At 40.3% G+C, this 19594-nt stretch overlaps 1 protein-coding gene across 8 annotated transcripts in view; it reads left to right on the plus strand.

Moving 5' to 3' along the window:
- Positions 1-19594, plus strand: part of LOC308188206 (uncharacterized protein) — a 106651-nt gene that overhangs the window by 43834 nt on the left and 43223 nt on the right. For 5 of the 8 annotated variants that reach the window (XR_013945245.1, XR_013945248.1, XM_080577011.1 and 2 more), the window contains exon 2: positions 16977-17135. Coding sequence is in view for 4 of the 8 variants with exons in the window: in XM_080577011.1 (XP_080433137.1) it covers positions 16977-17135 (159 nt within the window). In the remaining 4 variants the exon portion in view is untranslated. Of the gene's footprint in view, positions 1-16976; positions 17136-17463; positions 18469-19594 lie in introns of those variants that run through there. The other 3 variants (XR_013945246.1, XR_013945247.1, XM_080577012.1) reach the window with 2 other exon arrangements.

The following is a 19594-nucleotide window of genomic DNA, read 5'->3' on the forward strand; positions in this document are numbered from 1 at the left end:
GCAGACAGGCTGGTTTCATGTGCAGATGGTGGGAAGTGGGACAGAGGGGCTGAGCTGGTGTGAGATGATGAGAATCGGCAGGACTGCAGATGGAGAGCCAGCCTGTAGGGGGAACAGTGATTCATGGCTGTTTTACACTGAGTGCATCTTTAAGATTTACTTTTTAATATCATTTGCATCCAGAATATTGAAAAAAATGGAAACACTGAAAGCCTGAGAAAGAGTCATTGAGTGGCATAAAACAACCGTGCAGCTTAGAAGGAAATGTCACAAGTGCTCTTTAATCCTTTCCATCCACTTGTTTTTTTTGCTGATTTAGGAGCAGTGATGGAGAAGGAACTTTACCTGTGCTATACGAAGTCTACAGAAGTATCTGTCCTGGATGGGATAAAGATATCCTTGCAGTGTTCCTTTAGAACCTCAGTTTTAAAATCAAAGCAAAAAACAAGCCCTACAGCAATGACATCAATACAAAACCCTTGTGATTTATAGAGCTAATCTCAAATGGCACCAGATTGGGTCTGCCACCTGAGTCACAAGGTCTTGGCTTGCATTTATACTCTGTGCTGATATTGTGTGAGCAGGCTGGAGGAAATGCTCTGGGATGTGTCCTTCATGAGACTCCAGCCTGTGGTCCCTTCCTCTTCTAGCAGACTTGCCTGAAGCCTAAGACACCAAGGTACATTCCAAGGACAAGAAATAAGTGGTCTGGCCTGCATCTCTCCCCCTTGTGATACAAGCTCGAAAAGTTCCATGAGAGACGTTGTTTACTGGCAACAGTAACTGTGTGATCACTCTTGGAAGTGCTTTGAAGAAAACTCAGGGAAAAAGAAAAGACTAAAGAAAACTGATTTCTTTTCTTGTGTCTCAGCCCTCCCAAGTAAGATGGATGCTGTTTATTACAAAGCGTTGCTCAATGCTGTCAGGCTCCACGCCAAGGAGTACAAGAGACTGTTTTGTAAGCCAAAAGCATTCCTGATATATTTTGGGATAAGGGACTCTTTCTGGAGTCAAACTGAATGCCTGGTCTTTTGAGATGAAGTGGCAGTTAAGTAATGGAAGATGAGTTACGGCAATAAAAAAGAAGGGGTAACCTAAAAAAAGAAATGGGGTGAAGAGGAGCTTGCTACTGGAGGGGATCTCCATCTTCACTTTCTCACCTTCCTGAGCTTTACAAGCTCTGCTTGATTCACAGGGCCTGAGCTGCAACTCTCTTTAATTCCTCCTGCCACAGCATCCTCCTAGACCTTGGCACCTAATTGCTCCTGTGTTGCACTGCACTCACAGCCTTTCTCCTCTGCTGCATGCTGCTCTCTGTATGACTTAGCTTGCAAAAGCTCTAGGAGCTTTATATCCCCTCCAGCCCCAAACTAAATATCATGGAGACTCTTCAAGCTCTCCTCCCACTGAGATTTCAGCATATCTGGTCTGCTGCCAGGTCACTTTTCTTTCCTTCTACTGGCATTATCTCTGCCTCAGCTAGGATATGGACACATGCTGTTTAAGCCAGCATGGCTTAAAATTGCTTCTTTGTCCATTATGTCAGCAATTCACAAGTCATTCTATGTTTATTTTGGCCCAATGAACCTCAAATATGATTGGGTATTAAAAGAAACATTTTATTTCTTTGAAATACTGACTAAAAACATCCCTGAAAAAAAAACAAAACACTACAAACAACAACAAAACATCAACAAACAACAAAAACAACATGCGAAATGAGATGAGCCAAAGCAAAACTGTCAAACAAAAACATAAAAATTACTGCTGAGCGTTCACATTAAAATCATGAACAACAGGAAATGTGATGGTTTGGTTGAAACAAGGTTTTCAAGCAACAGCCAGACCAGGGAAGTGCGGGAGGATATGCCAGCTTGTGATTGACTTCTACTGAGATGTAAAGGCTCAGAGATGACAGCTGCTCATATCTGAACACAAATTAGCAGCAGCAGTGCTGAAAATAGTAGCATGGGGAAAAGTGCTCCTAACCTTCCTTTTCAATTCCACTTTTCCCTTCATTTCTTACCTCTTGGATGAAAAACTTTCCATGTTTACACTGACACCCTGTGCAGGATTTGATGAACATGCCACGCAACATGTCACATTCCACTTACCAAATGACAAGCACACATGTTCATGCATGTCATGTCTGAATGTTAACTTTTCCTACCTCATCTAGGGCCATAGCATTTGTGAATCTTGCTGTAGTTGGTCTTCCTTGTCTGATCAGACTTGTAAAACTCAAAGCATACTCCTGAATTAGAAGAAACATGAATCCAGAGGCCAGAATGACACAGTTTCTGGAAAAGCAGCCAGAGTTATAATTTCTAGGAAGTCTTTATCTTGATGCTGCCCAGAATTTGGATGCTTCCTGGAAAGTCTTATTTCCAAGAAATACTTTATGACAAGTTACATCATTTTTTGTATAACTGCTAGGAGAGAATATATATATTGGTCACTCCCTTGCTTTGTGCTAATACTGAGACATCTGTAGGTGTTGTTGGATCATAGTGCGTTTTTAGGAGGTCCAAATATACTGCATAGATACATTCTTTTAAAGGTTGTAGCTCACACGGATAAATGATTCACCAGTTAAAATGAAATGATGAACTTTAGCCTTTTTGCAAAGAAGTAGTCTAGTTTCCAGAGACTTTCTTATTATTAATCTATATCAGATGATCATCCCCAACATATTTGTGTCTAAGGGCTAATCACAAAGGAGTATGTGCAACATTGGCTGACCATGGTCAACACCAGCAAGAAGGAAACATGCTGAAAGCAACATTATGCTTCGCTTTTCCAGTCAAATTGTCTCCAGCACTACCCAGTTCCATCTTTCCTGTTCAAGGGTGGGTTTCAGGCTTCATAATAATTGCAACTTGATGGCCATGGCAGCTGATTCAGAGTATTCAGCAAATATATTAAACTCTCTGGGACAGAAAGGCTTGTGTTTTTTTGTTGTTGTTTGTTTTGTTTTTTACAGAACACAAAAATAGGGAACTTGAATCTCTGCATCTGCCATTTGCTATGGGTGAAAAGATTACATAAAAATGAGTGGTCTTTCTCCATCTGCAGCTGCTCAGTGAGTGCACAAAATGCTTTTAAAATGGATGAAAGAGAAAAGAAAGTCATTCATCCTATGAATTTTAGGACAGGTAATCATTAGAGAATGACAGAGAATTTTTATCCTCTGTTTAAAAATCTTAATTTTCTGTGAGAGAAAGAAATAAAGGATTAAATGAAGAAAGAAACATTCAAACACTAGGTTACCCACAAACTCCATTTCTTGTAGAGGAGTTCAGGTTTCTGTCCAGCTTACTTCACCAGAGTTTTAAAGCGTATTACATCCCAGGCTAATGCCCAATTAATAAGATTATTGAGCTGCTCTGTGTTTGGATGGTCCCATCTACTTGACTAATATGGCTTTAATACTGGATTGAAGTCTTTTCCAGAAGAAGTTTTTGACCAGCTTTGGTCAAAACCAATACATTTCCTCAAAGTTTAGCTTCCGTAAATCAGTATTTGCAAGCAAATAAGCAACAAAATATTTTGCAAGGTGGCTGTTGGAACAAACAAGGAATCTTCCACACTAACATTTGGTATTGACATGCAGTTCAGCGAATAAGGTAGTAAAAATATCAAGTACTTGAATAAGAAGATCCTATGAATAACTACGGAGAAAATTTGCATTTTTGTTTAGGGCTGTCTTTGCAACTGTTCTCGATATAATTCAGTCAGCTCAAATCATCTCTCTAAAGAGTATCCTCTCTGTCAACCACAACAGAGAGAAGCGGTTAGGTAATTTTATGTGACTGTGCTATTGAACTCAGCTTCACACCGATGTTAGGACGTCCAAAAAAAAAAAAAGAAAACAAAGAAAAATAAAGTGGGAGGTAGGGTTGGGAAAAATAACTGCACACATGGAAGCAAAAGGACTGCAAAACAACTGCAAGGAAACAACAGTAGTGTGGCATGCAGGGGGTTAAAACCAATAAATAAGAAAAGCCACACAGCAAAAGGCAGTGCACATAGAAATGAAATTCAGTGCTTTTCTGCATGCCCCCCGGACACTGGTTGGGGGTGTACACAGGGTACACATGCTGAACTTCAAGATTATGCACAGCAGTCCAGTAGCATATTTGCTCTGCTGCCTGCTGGTTTGGATCACAACCTGATGATGTGAGTTTCCAGCCCTAACATCGCCCATGCATTTGCCATGGCTTGTATGCCTGATATTTCTTTCCAATAATAACTTCCCTTTAGGCACGGTTATTAAGACCTCCATCACTGTGAAATAGCTTGTGTTCAGTGAGGCAGTCTTTTAATGGGATGTGATGCTGTATAGTGGAGTTTCATCTACTACATTCAAGAAGGTAAATGATAGATTGTTTACTCCCCTAATCCATCTAATTATGGCAGCTTACAGAAAATTGGAGAAAAAGAATTTGTGCCGTAGGTGATGCTGAGAGAGATCTGAGAGCATGTTGATTTAAAAGGCCATAAAGGCATTGTCTAAAATATATACAGAGTAGCGTGCTGATCTCACTATAAGAGACAGCACTGATAATTCAATCCCCACCGGGAGACGGTCTGTTACAAGAGACCGTAAAAATTTCTAGCCTCTTTTGTCTTCCTTTGAAGGATGGGAAACTTGAGAAGGAAGCTGTAGGGCTGTCCTTATAAAGAGACATCTCAGTTTGGATGAGAGAAGGTGTGTGGAAAGGGAGTTACAGCAATGAACGAAGACTTGTGGGTCTGGGGGATGTGATTTCCACCTGGTGCCATGTAAGCCTGCTCCCATGCCGCCTGACCCAGTAGCAGCCCCACAATAGTGCAACACCTTTGTGGGTAGAACAAGGCTTTTGATGTCCCACTGATGTCTCCTATTCACACTGTACTTCACAGAACAGAGGTGGGACAAAGCATCTGATGTTACTTTCTAGAGTGAAATGGAACAGCAAAACCTCACTGAATTTGCAGGGCTGCGATTTTGAAACCAGTAAGCTTGTGAGTGTCCAATGGATTAAGCCCTCCCTGAAATATCCTATCAAGATCTGTCTGTGTGTCTATGGCCAGAGATGTATTTCTTGTTGCCATCTTTCTCAGGAGAGGAAAAAGAATTACTCAGAAAGTGGTGGATCCTTGATGCAACTGTCATTGGGTCTGACAAGCCAGGATGTAGGGTAGGGACATCTAACCTCAAGATTAGTGCTTCTTTCCTCACTGACAGCTACTGTGAGCAAAGAGAATGATTTGCTCTGAGAGCACTGGTACAAGTAAAGTATAATTTCTGTAAGGATATCTTTCCTTGGTCACTGCCTTTAAGGAAGTTTCCTTGGTCACTGTCTTTAAGGAAGTACCAAATCTATCTGAAACATCTTGTCAGGTGTCCCAAGAAGATTCACTGTGTGGATTGACTGAGGCCTTGGCTCAAAGGACACAAAAGCGTGTCTGCTTCACGCTCAAAGGGAGCCTTTTTCATTGAAACTGGTTGGCACCTCCAACATACTGGGCTAAAATTCATCACTGTGTTCCAAATTTACTGGGGAGTGGGAGAGGTGAGGATACTAACACAAAGCATGGCTATGTAAACCTCTTCTAACAAGAAACCAGACCAAAATGTATTTTTGTTTTAGCTTGCTAAGTGAACTGTCAATATTTAGTACAAGCATCATTTTTCTAGAAGGCTGTCTATTCTGCAGCCTTTTTAGTTTATATACTAACTACCATTAGCAAATCTGCTAATTTATAGGTTTGCTTTCCTACAGTTACTGCTTTTTTGCTTCCTTCAACATTTAAAAAGGCTTTTTTCTCTCTATCCCCTCACATTGCCCCCACTTGCCATTATTAAGTGATGTCAGGTGCTTTTAGAGCTCATTACATCTAATTATCTACCAAATAATTAACATTTCTAATAGAAGCTGCCTGTGTTGGATGTCATTGGGGGTGCAGGAGAACAACAAGTAAAACGCTTGACAATTAAAGCTACATTATTATGTTCTTCCCTTTACATTATCTGTTTAATAAATACTTCACTGCGGAAATGGATAGACCAGAGCTCATTTGAGATGAAAATTGTGAACAGCTCCAGATTTCTTTTTCATCTGTTTGCTGTTTTTGATAAGGGGGTGAAAAAAGAAGCCAATTTGAAAAATTAAGGCAAGGAGTAATATAGAAAATATTCTTTCTTACTGCAACCTGCTTGCCAGATGGTCTGCCAGACACTGATACCAGGCTGAGAGAGAAAATCATTATATCTTGTAAATCAGAAATCAAAAATATGTAGTCTGTGGAGTGTGTGTAAGAGATGCCATTTTAGTTAACGGGGAATGAAAGAAGGGTTTCCACAAATACAAGCAGGAAGTGCTCCAGCACGCCTTGTCATGACATGTGGCTCTCAAATCATAAAAACTCCTGCCAAGTCTATAGCAAGTGGAATGTCTCTCCTGTTATGAGGTTGCAAGAGACCAACATAGCATTGCAAAGCTTTCAAGGGAGTTTCAATGCTTCCCTGTGCTTGAGTGGAGGGTTGGGGTGCAGGAAAGTTTTGCTTTTAGGCAGAGCTGTGAATTGGGTTGGGAAGCTAGGTATATCAGGGAAGATATAGTAGTTTACATCTGGTGATGATCTGAATCCTTCCAAACACGGGAGGTAAGGACTTTTCAGGCATAGATTTCACACACAACATGGTTATACCAATATCACAGCACTGGAAGAGGCCAGGCATTGTGTTACCCTATGTGTTATGGCTATGGGCAAAACCCACGTTAAAGCCTGGGCTTAGTTAAATTTGAAGAATGTGATAGTCTGTCCTACCTCCACCTCTTTCTTCCAGACAGTTAAAGATGCTTGTGTGTTCTGCAAGGCCTCAGTTCAGGAGGCACTCACCCTGCAGATAGAAAGTCCCATAGTTCCTTGTCTTGGTGGCAAAGTATCTTGTAATCACCTTTGGCCTGAAGGCTTTGTCCTTTCAGCCATAAACTGACAGTTGCGTTAGGAAGAAGGGAGGAAGAGGAAATAAAGAGAGTCACTAAAGTTCAGTGTTACACAAGGATTTAGATGCCTAAAGGTAGGCTATGTGATTATGGCCCTTGGTATTCTAGATTACAAATAAATCTCCATGCCTGGTCTTTGGAAAAGGCAGGCCCCACTAAAGAGATGTTTAAGGGGCTTAAATGAAAATGCTAAGCAGCAACGTGACTAGAGGTAGCCTAGAGAGGATATCAGCCAAAGGTGTTGCATGAAATTCAGTCTGTCTGCAAGTGTTTCAGTGACCTGCCATCTAACTTTCCCTCTAGGGTGGTAAACATGGAAAGGAGGAAAATGGAGACACTCATAAGAAAAAGAGCATTTTCTTTTGAAACATTCTTCTTTGAAGAACATGAGAGGAAGCAAAACTGATAGTTCACTGGGAGGTGAAGGGGAAGGTGAGAGGAAAGCAAATGGGGTAATGGAAGAGCCCACTGTCTTCTACACATCCCAGATGTTCACAGTCTTCTTTTCCTCTAGTTCCTGAGCAGTAAAAACAAACACGGTACAAATCAGCAGCTGATTTTTTTTTTTTTTTTTAACCAGAAGGAAACAGCACCAAGCAGAATTCCTCCTTCCATATTTTATAATTTATCTGAAGGCTACAGACATCTGTTCAGATGGCCAGGGGAAAAAAAAGCATGAGGGATTTGGGCTAAATTCAGCACCACTTAGGAAAGATGCACCTGGTCTGCCATTTGTTATGTTCTCTCCTCTCTGCTTTATGATTTATATTTTATAAAACCCGTCCATTGTGTCTACCCCCACTTCTCTCCTTCTGTTGCAGTTTGATCAGATTGTAGAGGTTCAAAGTGTACTCCTGTTACTTTAATTAAAGTCATTTCCCTCTGCCCTCCCTGATAGAACAGATGTATTGGAAATCCCCAGGCACCTTCTCTGTGAGCAAAATTGGACACAAAAACATATAACTGCATTAAGACAAATTCCTTGTGCTAATTGCTTTTCTCTATGTAGCAGGGATGTGCTGGAGAGAGAATGCTTCTCTGTGCTAGCAGGTCTATTTTACCACTTGCAAAGAGTTTATAGTGGCTCCCTGAATTCCTTCTCACACCACTTGCCAAAAAAGATCAAGATAACAAAAGCTTCAAGACATATCTGGCATGGCTTTGTACCTTCATTCCATCTCCCACCCATAACCTGGTGATCCCATATCACTGGCTGGTTCACTGAATGTACCACTCCATGTCCAGTGGAGAATTGTTCCTGGTGCATGGCAGATTAGTTAGGTCACATTGTCCCTCAGCTAGGTTTAAGGCTGACAATATGGACTGAGGTAAAAACAGACTTCCAGTATTAAGCCATGAGATGGGAAAGGAAAATACTTTTTTATGATTATTGTCAACAGGAAAGTGCTAGCTTTTGGATTTTCGCCAGCTTGTGAAGTAGCTAATTAGCCTATATGAGCCTGTCTTAGAGAGCATTTAGACCTACGTCTTCCGTGCTATTGGACTTAGCTGCCACTCTGGGCTCTTAGTTGCCTCCTTAACTTTTTCCTTCTCCTCAGCCTTGCTTAACGGAGATTTATTCTCCATATGTTGTTTATAATCCTGAGTTCAGGTTTGATGCTAATTTTCCTCTCTTGAAGCTCCTTTAAAACACTGCAGATATTATGGTGTATGTACCTTTCCTGCCTGAAAGGAGAGCCCTTCCAGGAGAAAAATCTGCACCTCTACAGAGAATAACTTCATCCTGACTAGAAAATGCACAAGGTCTAAGCACAAACACCAACCCACACAGCAAAACAGCTGTGTGGCCAGTAAAGATGACTTTAGCCAATCTAAGCATCATTGGCAGTCTGTGGAGGACAGCACAGAGCTAAGAATAGAGTGGCATGGAGTACATAGTGCTGTTGGTGTTGAGAGAGTAAAGCCCAGTTATGTGCAGAGGTTAAAAGGGAAGTAAGAGATCACAGACTTTGTCCTTGTGTGAAGATGTGTTGTGTACAGTATGTCTATGCTGGCCTGTCCCGGACCACTGACCTTGCTCCCCAGGCAATACTCCCAACCTGTAACACACTCCGTGACTCTGCATGCATGCCAGACAATATGTTAGTGAAACCTCAGGAATGTCCAGCCTTAGCTGCAGCCTCTGGCAAACTCTGTGTTTTATGTGCAGGTAGAGCTGGTTCAGGTACCTCTCCAGAAAGGCACATCCTTTCTGTCATTATTGGATCCCAAAGTCAGACTGCTCCTTAGCTTTCCACCTTCTCAGAAATACAGAGTGGTATAACTCCACCTCCTTCCCCAGAAGCCTATACAGATTTACCGTAACAAGGAGAAGGACAACAGCATTAACAAAGGCCTTTCCCCCTTCTCTGCACATTCATTTCTAGAGACTGTTTTCCTCTCTAATTGTACATGGCACTCTGGGACTTACCATCTGTTTCAGAGCCCTCAGATGAGCAAAAACCAGGCCGTGTCCTAGAGCAGAAGAGGAACTCTGAGCACCACACAGACTTTTGACAAGGCAAGGTTTTGGAGAACATTTTAATTTAACATTATAAATAGTTTTGTCTCTCACTAAGTGCTTCTCAGAAAAGCAGTGTTCTCAGGACTTGAAAGTTTTGCAGTCATTTCCCAAGCCCACTCCTGCTCCAGTCAGTTGTTCTTGGAAAAAGTCCCATTTAACTCTCCTTCCTGGTATTTCAGAAGGAAATACTCATTACACATCACTTTCCTAATCCCCTCTGTGCTGCATTCAGACAATCATTGATATCTGGATTCCCAGTCTTCCCATAACACCTATAGTCAATGTACCATTCCTCAAAGGCCCTAAAATTTCAAGGTTGTGTCTAAATTATTTTAAAGTCTTCCCATTTTCTTATTAAAGGGAAATCATACTTTTCTGTTCAATGGTCTCAAAGCCAAAGTCAGCATGCCCATCACCTGGTCTGTACATTTGGAAATTTAAGGAAATTTAGTCTCTCCATCAAGTTTATATATTTCATAGTTAAAACATCTAGGATGGTAAGGAAGCATTCAGGACAAAGAAGTCATTGTTATTAAAATCTTATAAAATAATAATATTATTCAAGTGTTGAAATCCAATAGTTCAATGATGACAAATATACTAATGCCTGATAGTAATTTCGTTATAAATATAGTGAAAAATCCTAACATACACAGCAGAAGAAAATGAACCCAATGGGAAATGATGACCACCTAATGGATAGATATTAAACAGGATTCCAAAAACAAACACAAAACATGCCTTTTAAAAGAATTCAAAGACAAAACATAAGAAGAAATACCCTTAAGTGTGATTTTTTCATTAAAAATTTCTCAAGCTAGAAGTGTTGTACATTTCACTCTTGCCAAAAATTCTGTGACTATTCATTGCAACACCAGTAATATCAGGCCTTGAAACCTCATTGTTTGAAAGGGGTTGGTGCCTATGTGCTATTTTTAAATCTGGAAAATATTTGCAAGGAAATTTTTTTTTTTTCAAGCCAATTGTCATTCTAGAGTAAGGACAACATACTAAAAAAATGTGCGTGTTTAACAGAGAAGGGAATACAGATGGGGGCATGTTCTGGAGCAAGCACCGCTGACAGATTTACAGGATAACTGATGAGGTTTTGGAAAGCAGGTTGCACAGGATACAAAGGACACCTTGTGCCTGTGAGGGCTGTGAGCAGTGATGCGTATGCTGACAAGGTTTGCACAGCTTGCTTGTGTGTACATTTGCCTTTGCACACTACACTGCAGGTGAGAAAAGGCTGAGCTGGCATGAAGACATGCAGCTTAAACATGACACAAAAAAGAGTTAGTGATCATATATTTGCTGGAGGATTCTACAAGCTTTGGGCATTTCTGGAGCATTACAAGATAATTTAATTGCTACTTCTTACAAATTTGCTTCTTGCATTTTTTTTTATGCTTGGTCACAGAAATATGTTGTTTTTTTTTTAAATTATTATTATTATTTTAAGTTAAACCAAGCAAAATAAATTGGAGCCCTCTGAGTAATGAAAGTATCTTGGGGCAGTGTTTGATGAAAAGGAAAGGAAATCCTAGTGGGGAGAGTAAGAAAAGATTCACTTGTACAAATGTGTGGATACACTGGGCACCCAAAACTTTGGTACTATTCCCCAAACCCTCCCCATTTTTTTTAGAGATCTGCTATCTTTTTGAGTGCCTGCTTGGCATTGTACATGTAAATACGACATGGAATCACTGAAAACGGTGCTTTCCATTTTAAAGCAAGTACCATAAAAGTGAATGATAGTTCTGGAAAGCCTGGCTCCCAGAGCTGAGGAAATATCTGCCTTGAGAAAGACAAAACTGACTACATATATCAGCACCAGCATGAATAATGCCAAATCTCTCACATGCCTGTGGGATTCTACTTGGATTCTTTGCTGTCTTTTATATCAGCTTCAGTAGCAGATTTCGGCAGAACTATGAAATTCCGTACATCTCTTCCAAGTGCAGACAGCTTGGACTCCAGCAATGGATGATGCTGTTATCATCTTTCTGGTAACCATTACTCTTTCCTTTGCCCAGTTGCCTGTTTCCACAAAAGTTAATGGAGGGTAAGATGTCTGAAGACTGCTACTGCTTTCATACCTGAGAGAAACTGAACAATAGCTTTTTTGATCCTGCTGATTTCTCCCAGAGATTCCTGAAGGGCGGTGTGTGTCATTTTGGGGAGGATCGGCGACGATGGGCAGAGGCAGACCTGCTCCTGCAAACTGAGTGGTTGCTGGTGCTGGTGGCAGCCGGAGTCCCAGGTCTCCTGGGCTCTCTCCTCATTAGCACTGCTCCTTCCAGTCTTTCCTCCCCATGCAGAGGAACCTAGATCACAAAATCTCAGCTGTTGTAAAATTCAGGTTTTCCTGCACTGCTGAAAGCTACCTAACTAATCCTTTGACTGCCCTGTGTGCAAAGCGCATTTGCTGTTTCTCCTTTAATACGACAGAAGTGTTGTGAGCATGTGTCTGAATCTGAGGTGGTAGAAGATAGTTTTCCCAATCACAGCATTTTGCCCTCCTGCTATTAACCCTAAATGTTCTCTCGAAAAGGTGGTTTCCTCTTCAGAGATCTTGCAATGTCATGTGCACTTAAAACAGTTCTAATGTTAGAAGTACCCAGACATGATGCCTCATTTCAGTCTTTCATGTGGGAAGGAACAGTTAGAACACACAAAGTGAAGTCCAGAGAGTGCTGTGTTTACCCCGGGAGGATACTGAGAGACTTCACCAAAGAAAAGGAGATCCACTTAACTCCTTTGAGGATAATGATTTAGTTATACTTTTGCACTTCACCAGGGTACAAACATCAACTGAACTGTAATAAATGAGGACAGGATACTTACGGCTCTGGGGGCTCTCAAGATTTTGCAGCTGTTTTGTGGATACAGATTGGATAGTGCTCCTAAAGCCCATAGGTGATTTTTGGAAAAGACGATCTTTATCGTTTCGTGATTAGTGTGCATACAAATAGCTCCTTCTGGAATTCAGATAGTCTGTACTTTTTTTTTTTTTTTTTTTTTTGACAAATGAGTAGGGAAAAGAAGAGGTTAGCTGTGCCTCAGAAGTGCAAATCCTGTTGTTTCTTATCATACTTCGCACATTCTTTGAGGCAGGGGACCATGCTTTTCTTGCATGCTTACACAATGTGATCACCCCATTGCTTTTCTATGTCAAGTGCTACCGGTTATACAAGCAGCAAGCATAGCAATGGAAATCAAGGTTCTAATGGAAATCAGTCCATTGGAAAGCCATTTCTGTCCCAGCTAGCAAAAGCGGTTTCTCCAGGTTAGCTCTCACTGACAGCACAGAAATTTAGCTGTGATTTTCCAGGTGCTGTGATACAGTGTTACTTCAGAATATTTCACCAGAGGCAATTATAGATGAACCAGAGAAACTAGGCTACCTTTTAATCCATTCATCAAAATGTCAGATTGTCCCATACAGAGGCAAAAAAACATATATATATTGCAGCTAGATGGGCTATTCTGTTAGAAATATACTATACGGTATATAAACCTTCCTGGCTAAAGAATTGATCAAGTATCTTATTACACTGGGAAGAACAAAATACAAGAAATGTCCTCTTCAGTGGTTTAACTTCATCTGTGGGCATGCAATTGCTTGGTAGCTCTATTTGTATGGTGTGTCTCTCTCTGGTCCTGGACTAGATGGTTAAATCATTCTAAAAAGAAGTGTATTAAATGGGGATTTAAATCGTTCTAAAAAAAAAGTGTATTAAATGGTGATGGCCACATTTCTTTAAAGTGTTTTCTTGTTGTCTGAAAAATATGTATGCTGAACTTACAGACATTCTTGAACTTCACCAATATCTTCAGTTTTAGAAGATTGCTAAGTATTTACAGACAAATGAGTGTGATGGCTCAAATTACGGTGCACTAGAATTACACAGTACTCTTACTCATTTTTACTCGTTAACACATTCTCTTTTTTATTTTTTTTTCTGTTTAAAAGTTGGTGACTGATCGTCTCAGATGCACACCAGAAAGAAGAAAGAATGCTTATCCCAATGCACTTTATTAGACCTTGAGCCCCTTATTTGATCTTTGACTTTTCCCCAGTTCTCCACGCCAGCACAGTTCATATGAGAAAGACAGCAAAAAACTTTTATAAGAAAGCCTGTGGGCACTTGTGATTTGCTCTGTTGTAGAGGGAGCTGAAGGAACTAGCTGATATTGCACGAGGAGCAGTGGGAGTCTCATCTGTTCCTCTTGGATTTTTCTAGCAGAAGGAATTTGGACAGAAAGGAGCCACTTGGATTATTTTGTCTAGGCTGCCTCCATCACTCACAAACAGGCCATGGATCCTTTTTATAAACTGACTGGTCAAGTACTATCATCTTTGTTAAGCATTTATTTTTTTTTCCCCCTAACACGTTGTTGATTAGGTACCGTCCTCTAAATCCATTTGATCTGGCACTGACATCCTGTAGATTAAGCTGACAGTAGTCTCCCTTCCCATGATGTTTATCACGATGTTTATTGCTATGCAGCCATTACATTCTCTCTCAGACCTCAATAAGAGCTAAGTAAGCCAAGCTATGTTCCTCTCTTACCCAGGGGAAGGCTCAGCATTTCCCTTGTGTTTTAGCCATCCTTTTCTGTGCCTATTCTAATTTACATTAATCCATCCTCAGCATGGCTAACCAGAACTGGACACTCTGCCAAGCTGCAGTACTTGGTATTACTATTGCCTCAATACATTTGGGATCACAGATCTTTATTCCTCTCACACTGGTGTGCCATAGGCAGCCTGTATTTTTCAGTCATCTGCAAGACTTTCTTTAATTTGAACTGTTGATTTTAGTGTGTGACTTTCTATCTTACACTATTCTTCTCAGTGAAAAGACTTTAACAGTTCTCTTATGCTCTCACCTTTATTCTTTGAGTTTATTTCATGCAGCATTTCCCTACTTTTCCTTTTATATCTATCTGTCCTATACAAAATAAATCCCTCAGGACAAGCAACAATGGGGTGCTAAGGGGCAGAGATAAGAAAATCAAGACATAGGCTCTCTGGGCCCTCTTAGCATCATAAAGGATCTATATCCTTTCCTGGAAGACAAATCAGAGCCAATTTGTTTCCTTTTGCTAACTCTCATTTGCTTCAACACATGATTTATCACCAGGGTCTCCTCTTACATCTCTGAAACAAACACCAGATGCTTTCCACTCTTGCTTATTTCTCCAGCCACTTCAGATTCAGCCAGCATCAATTCCAATATCTCAGGGAGGGCCATGTTTGCGCAGCCTGACAATAAAATCTATATCTTTATTCACAGCATTTAGTGAATTCATAAAATGGGGTCGATGGCATCCTAATGGTTATTTCATCTCTGGGTCAATTTTAGGCAGATCCTCAGAATACAGATGCATACAAGCACTAGGGAAGCAAAGACCCCCATCACTGTGATGGCGCAGTGAAGAAGTGGCATGTAAATTAGAAAACAGGGAAGGAAGCTGATCCCTAACCAAACATTGTGCAAGCACTGATTCTGATTTTTCACCACAAAGAGGTGGAGAGAAAAAGAGAGCTCAGCAGCTTCTCCTCCCAGTTTTTGGTGTATCAAGGTAAAAGGCAGAATTTTGGATCTGGTATTGGGAGATAAGTGTTGGAGTGAACTGGGATGGGGCTTAGAGGTGCAGTCAATTTGAATGTCCACAAAGGGAGCAGACACAGCAGTGATTTTGGCTTTGAACTACCTCCCTTTCCATGGATGGAGCGTGGTAAAGTGTGCACTGTTTAGGAGGGTACTGGGAGTTTGTAGCTCACTTTTGAGTGGTGTTCTCTCCAGAACATGTCATCCAGATGTACCTGTGATGCCATACAGTCAAACTGGGTTCACAGACTTCCCCATGCCCCCAAGTCCCAAAGCATTCTGTGCTAGCTGCAGGCCTACTGCTGCTGCTGGAGCAGGGCCCCTTTCACAGCCACCACTTCAGTAGCTGTGGGTGGCACAGCCTCTGTCAGACCTCCTGATCAGTTTTGCACTGAAATATGCAGGTTTGAGATGAAAGGCAAGAACAGAACACAAGAGAAAAATATAGTCACCTAGGGGTGAGGGCAAACACATAAATATGTTTTCTGTTGTATAAAGACTCCTGATGACTATTCCTGCATGCTTCCTTTGTGCAATCGATCTGATGGCACATCTTATGTGTGTTTTTCCAAAAATAAAAAATTTAAAAAATCAAATATAGCATTGATTCTTGGAGGTAAAATAGCAAATGGTAATACATTAAAGCAGACAGTCGTTCCTGAAGGATAGATCTCTAAGAGGCGGGTGTCAGACAAGCTTTCGCTTTGCCCACAGTTTTGGATTGAGAGAACAAACCCCTATGATGTCATCACTAATTTATCAGGCCTTTTCACCTTGGGAGGTGACAATTCGTGAAACTACAGGCTAGGAAAGGGTGCAGGGTGCAAGGTGTAAGGCAACAGGTGGGGAACTTCTAGCAGGGTGCCTAAAGCACAGTCTCTGCTGTTCCACATCTGCTCAGCCAGCCCACAGTTTTCTCTAGGACACTGGTCCAACTTTTGACCACTCTCATAGGGGATTTTTTTTTTTTCCTATTATCTAATTAGAATTTCCTTTATTGCAACTTGCCTGTTGCCTCGCAAGGGCTGAATACAGAAGAAAAATCACTTTTCTTGACCTGCAGGCTACACTCTTGCTCATGCAGTCCAATGTGATGTTGGTCTTTCCAAAAAGGAGCACTGCTGACTTTTGCTCAAATCATTGTACACTGAGATGCCCACAGCTCCCTCCTGACACTGGAATGGGATTTCTCAAAGAAAGCAAGAACTCTTATCACTTGGGGTGCCCATTTATTTTAAAAAAACAATGAAAGATGAAGGAGGTGATAAACACTTCTTTCAAGTATGCTGTACAGATTTGAACCCAAGCCCCAAAAGAAAAGAATTCCTATAGAGCTCTGCTGCATGCCATTTTGAAATCTTTTGAGAATGTTTATTATACTTCTCTTACAGATCCCCAGGATTAATAGTTTTAAATACTTGGATGCAGGGGAAAAGGAAAATAAATATAATTAGCATATTTTTAAAGAAATTGGAGTGCTTTTTCATCTCCATTACTGAGAAATTGAGTCTTCTTTACTTTATATAGATTTTGTCTCTGAGAGCTTTTGTTCGAATGGTATTTGCTACGTAACAAAACTTGATTTAGTGAGGGGATATGCTTAGAAGAGATGGAAGGAAAGTATTAGCATTTCAGTGGAAATTTTAATATACACATTAAATGGCACCAACACTCAGACAACTTGGTGCTTTTATTAACTTAGACTCCTAGTCATTAAATGTTTTTCTTCTACTGTTGCTCCTTCTTTTCCTGCTCATTACTCTGGTGCTACACATCACATAATTTTCTCACATGTGGGATCTCCAAATGGTATAATCCGTGTGTTTTTTTCCACAGTACGTATACTGGACTTATGGACAACGTGATGTCTATTAACAATGAAGGGCAAATAACAATGTCTACCTTGAAGCACAAAGCAGAGAAGCCTTTCCAACATGGCTGTGATAGGACAGTGTGCACCAGATCGATGAAATGTGACACTGCCACTCAGTCAAGGTAAGTTCTGTTACTTGCACTTCTGCAATTGGAACTTCATCCAGTCCCGTTGGTCCTGGCTTGCAATAAGTATCCTAGCCAAAGGCCTGTTTCACTTTCGTGTGTAGAAAGACTCACCCAGGACTACCTCCCTATGGCAAAGAGCACAATGCATTGCGAAGCCAAAAATGATTTGTCTGAATAGGTTTTGAAACATTACTGAAGCAATGATAACAAATGCATAATAATAATAGACATTTCATTCCCTATTCTGATCATCGTTTTAATCTTGGTGACCATAACTTATTTTGAGCCTGAGAGATTATATAAATTTTGTTCTTTTGTACAGGGGAGTAACAATATCATGCCAATACCAACAGGGAACAGATTCATAGATCACAAATCCATATGAATTTGGATTTGTATGGACTCTCAGAGTCTCTGGGAGTCACCAAGTCTGACATTACGCCGGAGATGAGGAACTTCGCTAGGCAGATCCTTCCTGAACAGAGGAAAAAGGTTAGAGCTTTATTTAAAAATTGTCAGAAGTGAAGAAATCACTATCACCACTGGTGAATGTTCCAAGTTGATAATGATCCCCAGTATTCCAAACTACCACCTTATTTTCAATCTGATTGTATCCACTCCTTGCTTCCTAGTCATCAGAATTTGATACTTGGGGAGAAGTCCCTATGCAGATATTTTCTTTTTCTCTCAAAACCAAATCCACTGGTTCTCTGTTTCAAGCTTCTAGGAAGAAACACATCATTTGACTTGAAAAAAAAAAAAGAAAAAAGCCCTCTACTCTATTTCTGTTAAAAATATTTCTTGCTAGTCTGCCAAGACACAAGATAAATTATCCATTGACTGTACCCCCCATATTTTGGTCTTTACAGCAGACATAGCCGGAATCCGTTGCTGTTACTAGTAAGCAGTCACACAGCCAAATAACACATTTACACCATTGATGCATCTCAGCTCAGTAGCTGTTCCTGAGGGAGACAGTGATTCAGGGCTTGATACAATGGAGAAGGATATTCTAACTGCAAATAGTTTCCAGCTGTTCATTTAGTTGTGTATGCTAAACTCTACTAAAACTGAAAAGATGCTGAAATGTCAAAGTCGAATAAGTTTAAAAACAATTACTGAAATTAAAAAAAAAGTGGAAATAGAATAAAAAAGAATCAAGACTGTGGTTACACATTTTTGCAAAAGAGCTGCTCGTCTAAGAAGAAAAGAAAAAAAAAAGCACACCAAACAAAATATGAGGAAGTCTGAAACAAAGAGTTAATGGGTTCAGATCAGTTCTCCAGCATGGTATAATTCTCCATCACTCACTATCACTATATTTACACCTCCCACCTAGCCTTTCTCTTTCCTCTTGCTTTATTCTGTAATGGAAATGCACTGTTGGACTTCTACTGTTGACTTTATACGTTGTTTATTAAGTGTGTAGAACATATTTTGAAAGAAATATGTCCCAGGGTACATCAAGCTATGTCAGACTGATAGGCTTTCTCATACTGTGGTAAGTTGTTGAAGCAGAATTTGCTTGTGGTGAGGGCTAGAATGATTGATCTGTTTGGTGGCTTGAAATCTGTTGATTATAGGGTGTTGTAGCTTATGTAGGTGTGTGGGCAGTTTTCTAGTTTGTATTTCACTGTATTGTATAGTAGCTAGCATAAGCAAGAGGGATATTTTTAACATGTATTCTAACGCATGTTTGAACTTTAGCATATTGAAATCCCTTATTTCCTGTTTAAGGGATATATTTCTAATCACACAGCAACAACCTCTTTTGATGCCCACAGACCTTTCAGAAAAAAATTTACATGATAATTGTATTTCTGAGGTGAAGTAAAAATCAGGCTGGAAAGAAGGCATTTTTACGGCATTGCGAAATGAAAGTAATTAACTATAAACCATTTTTCACTTAATCAATTAACTACTTACCCCTAAAATATTTATAAAAGAAGCATTGTGGATTCTCTGAAGATCGGCAGTGAGACTGCAGGTCTTTTGAGTCTACACTCAAAAGCCTTCCTAAGAAGTACCCTCCAGATAATCAAGTATCTGTGGACTTTGTATAGGAATTGCAAGGGGAAATTTCATAGCTAAGCAGGAGATCAAACAACATTCTCTGTACTTATATTATTTAGAGCTTTCACAGAATTAAAGAACTTTCTTCATGAGCTCTCCAAGCACTTGACAAAAGAATATGTTAGACTTAACCATGGAAACATCACCCTTTCCTTTCTCAGCTGGCGAAACTAAGGCACCATGAAGTTATAGGGCTGGTATTTTTCGAAGTGGGCTGGAATTTCAGGTGCCATCTCTTTGGGATGTTCAGCCTTTGACGCACAAAGGGTAGTTAGACTAGTCACAGTAAGCTGTCTGAGGTCCTGTTCCTAGCCTGCACAGTGGAATAATGCATTGCAAAAGGAGAGCATGACATTCCCACATCATTCTTTTGCCTTTTA

Source organism: Anser brachyrhynchus, assembly GCF_964034855.1.
Source record: "Anser brachyrhynchus genome assembly, chromosome: 1".
In the NCBI taxonomy this organism is placed as follows: Eukaryota; Metazoa; Chordata; class Aves; order Anseriformes; family Anatidae; genus Anser; species Anser brachyrhynchus.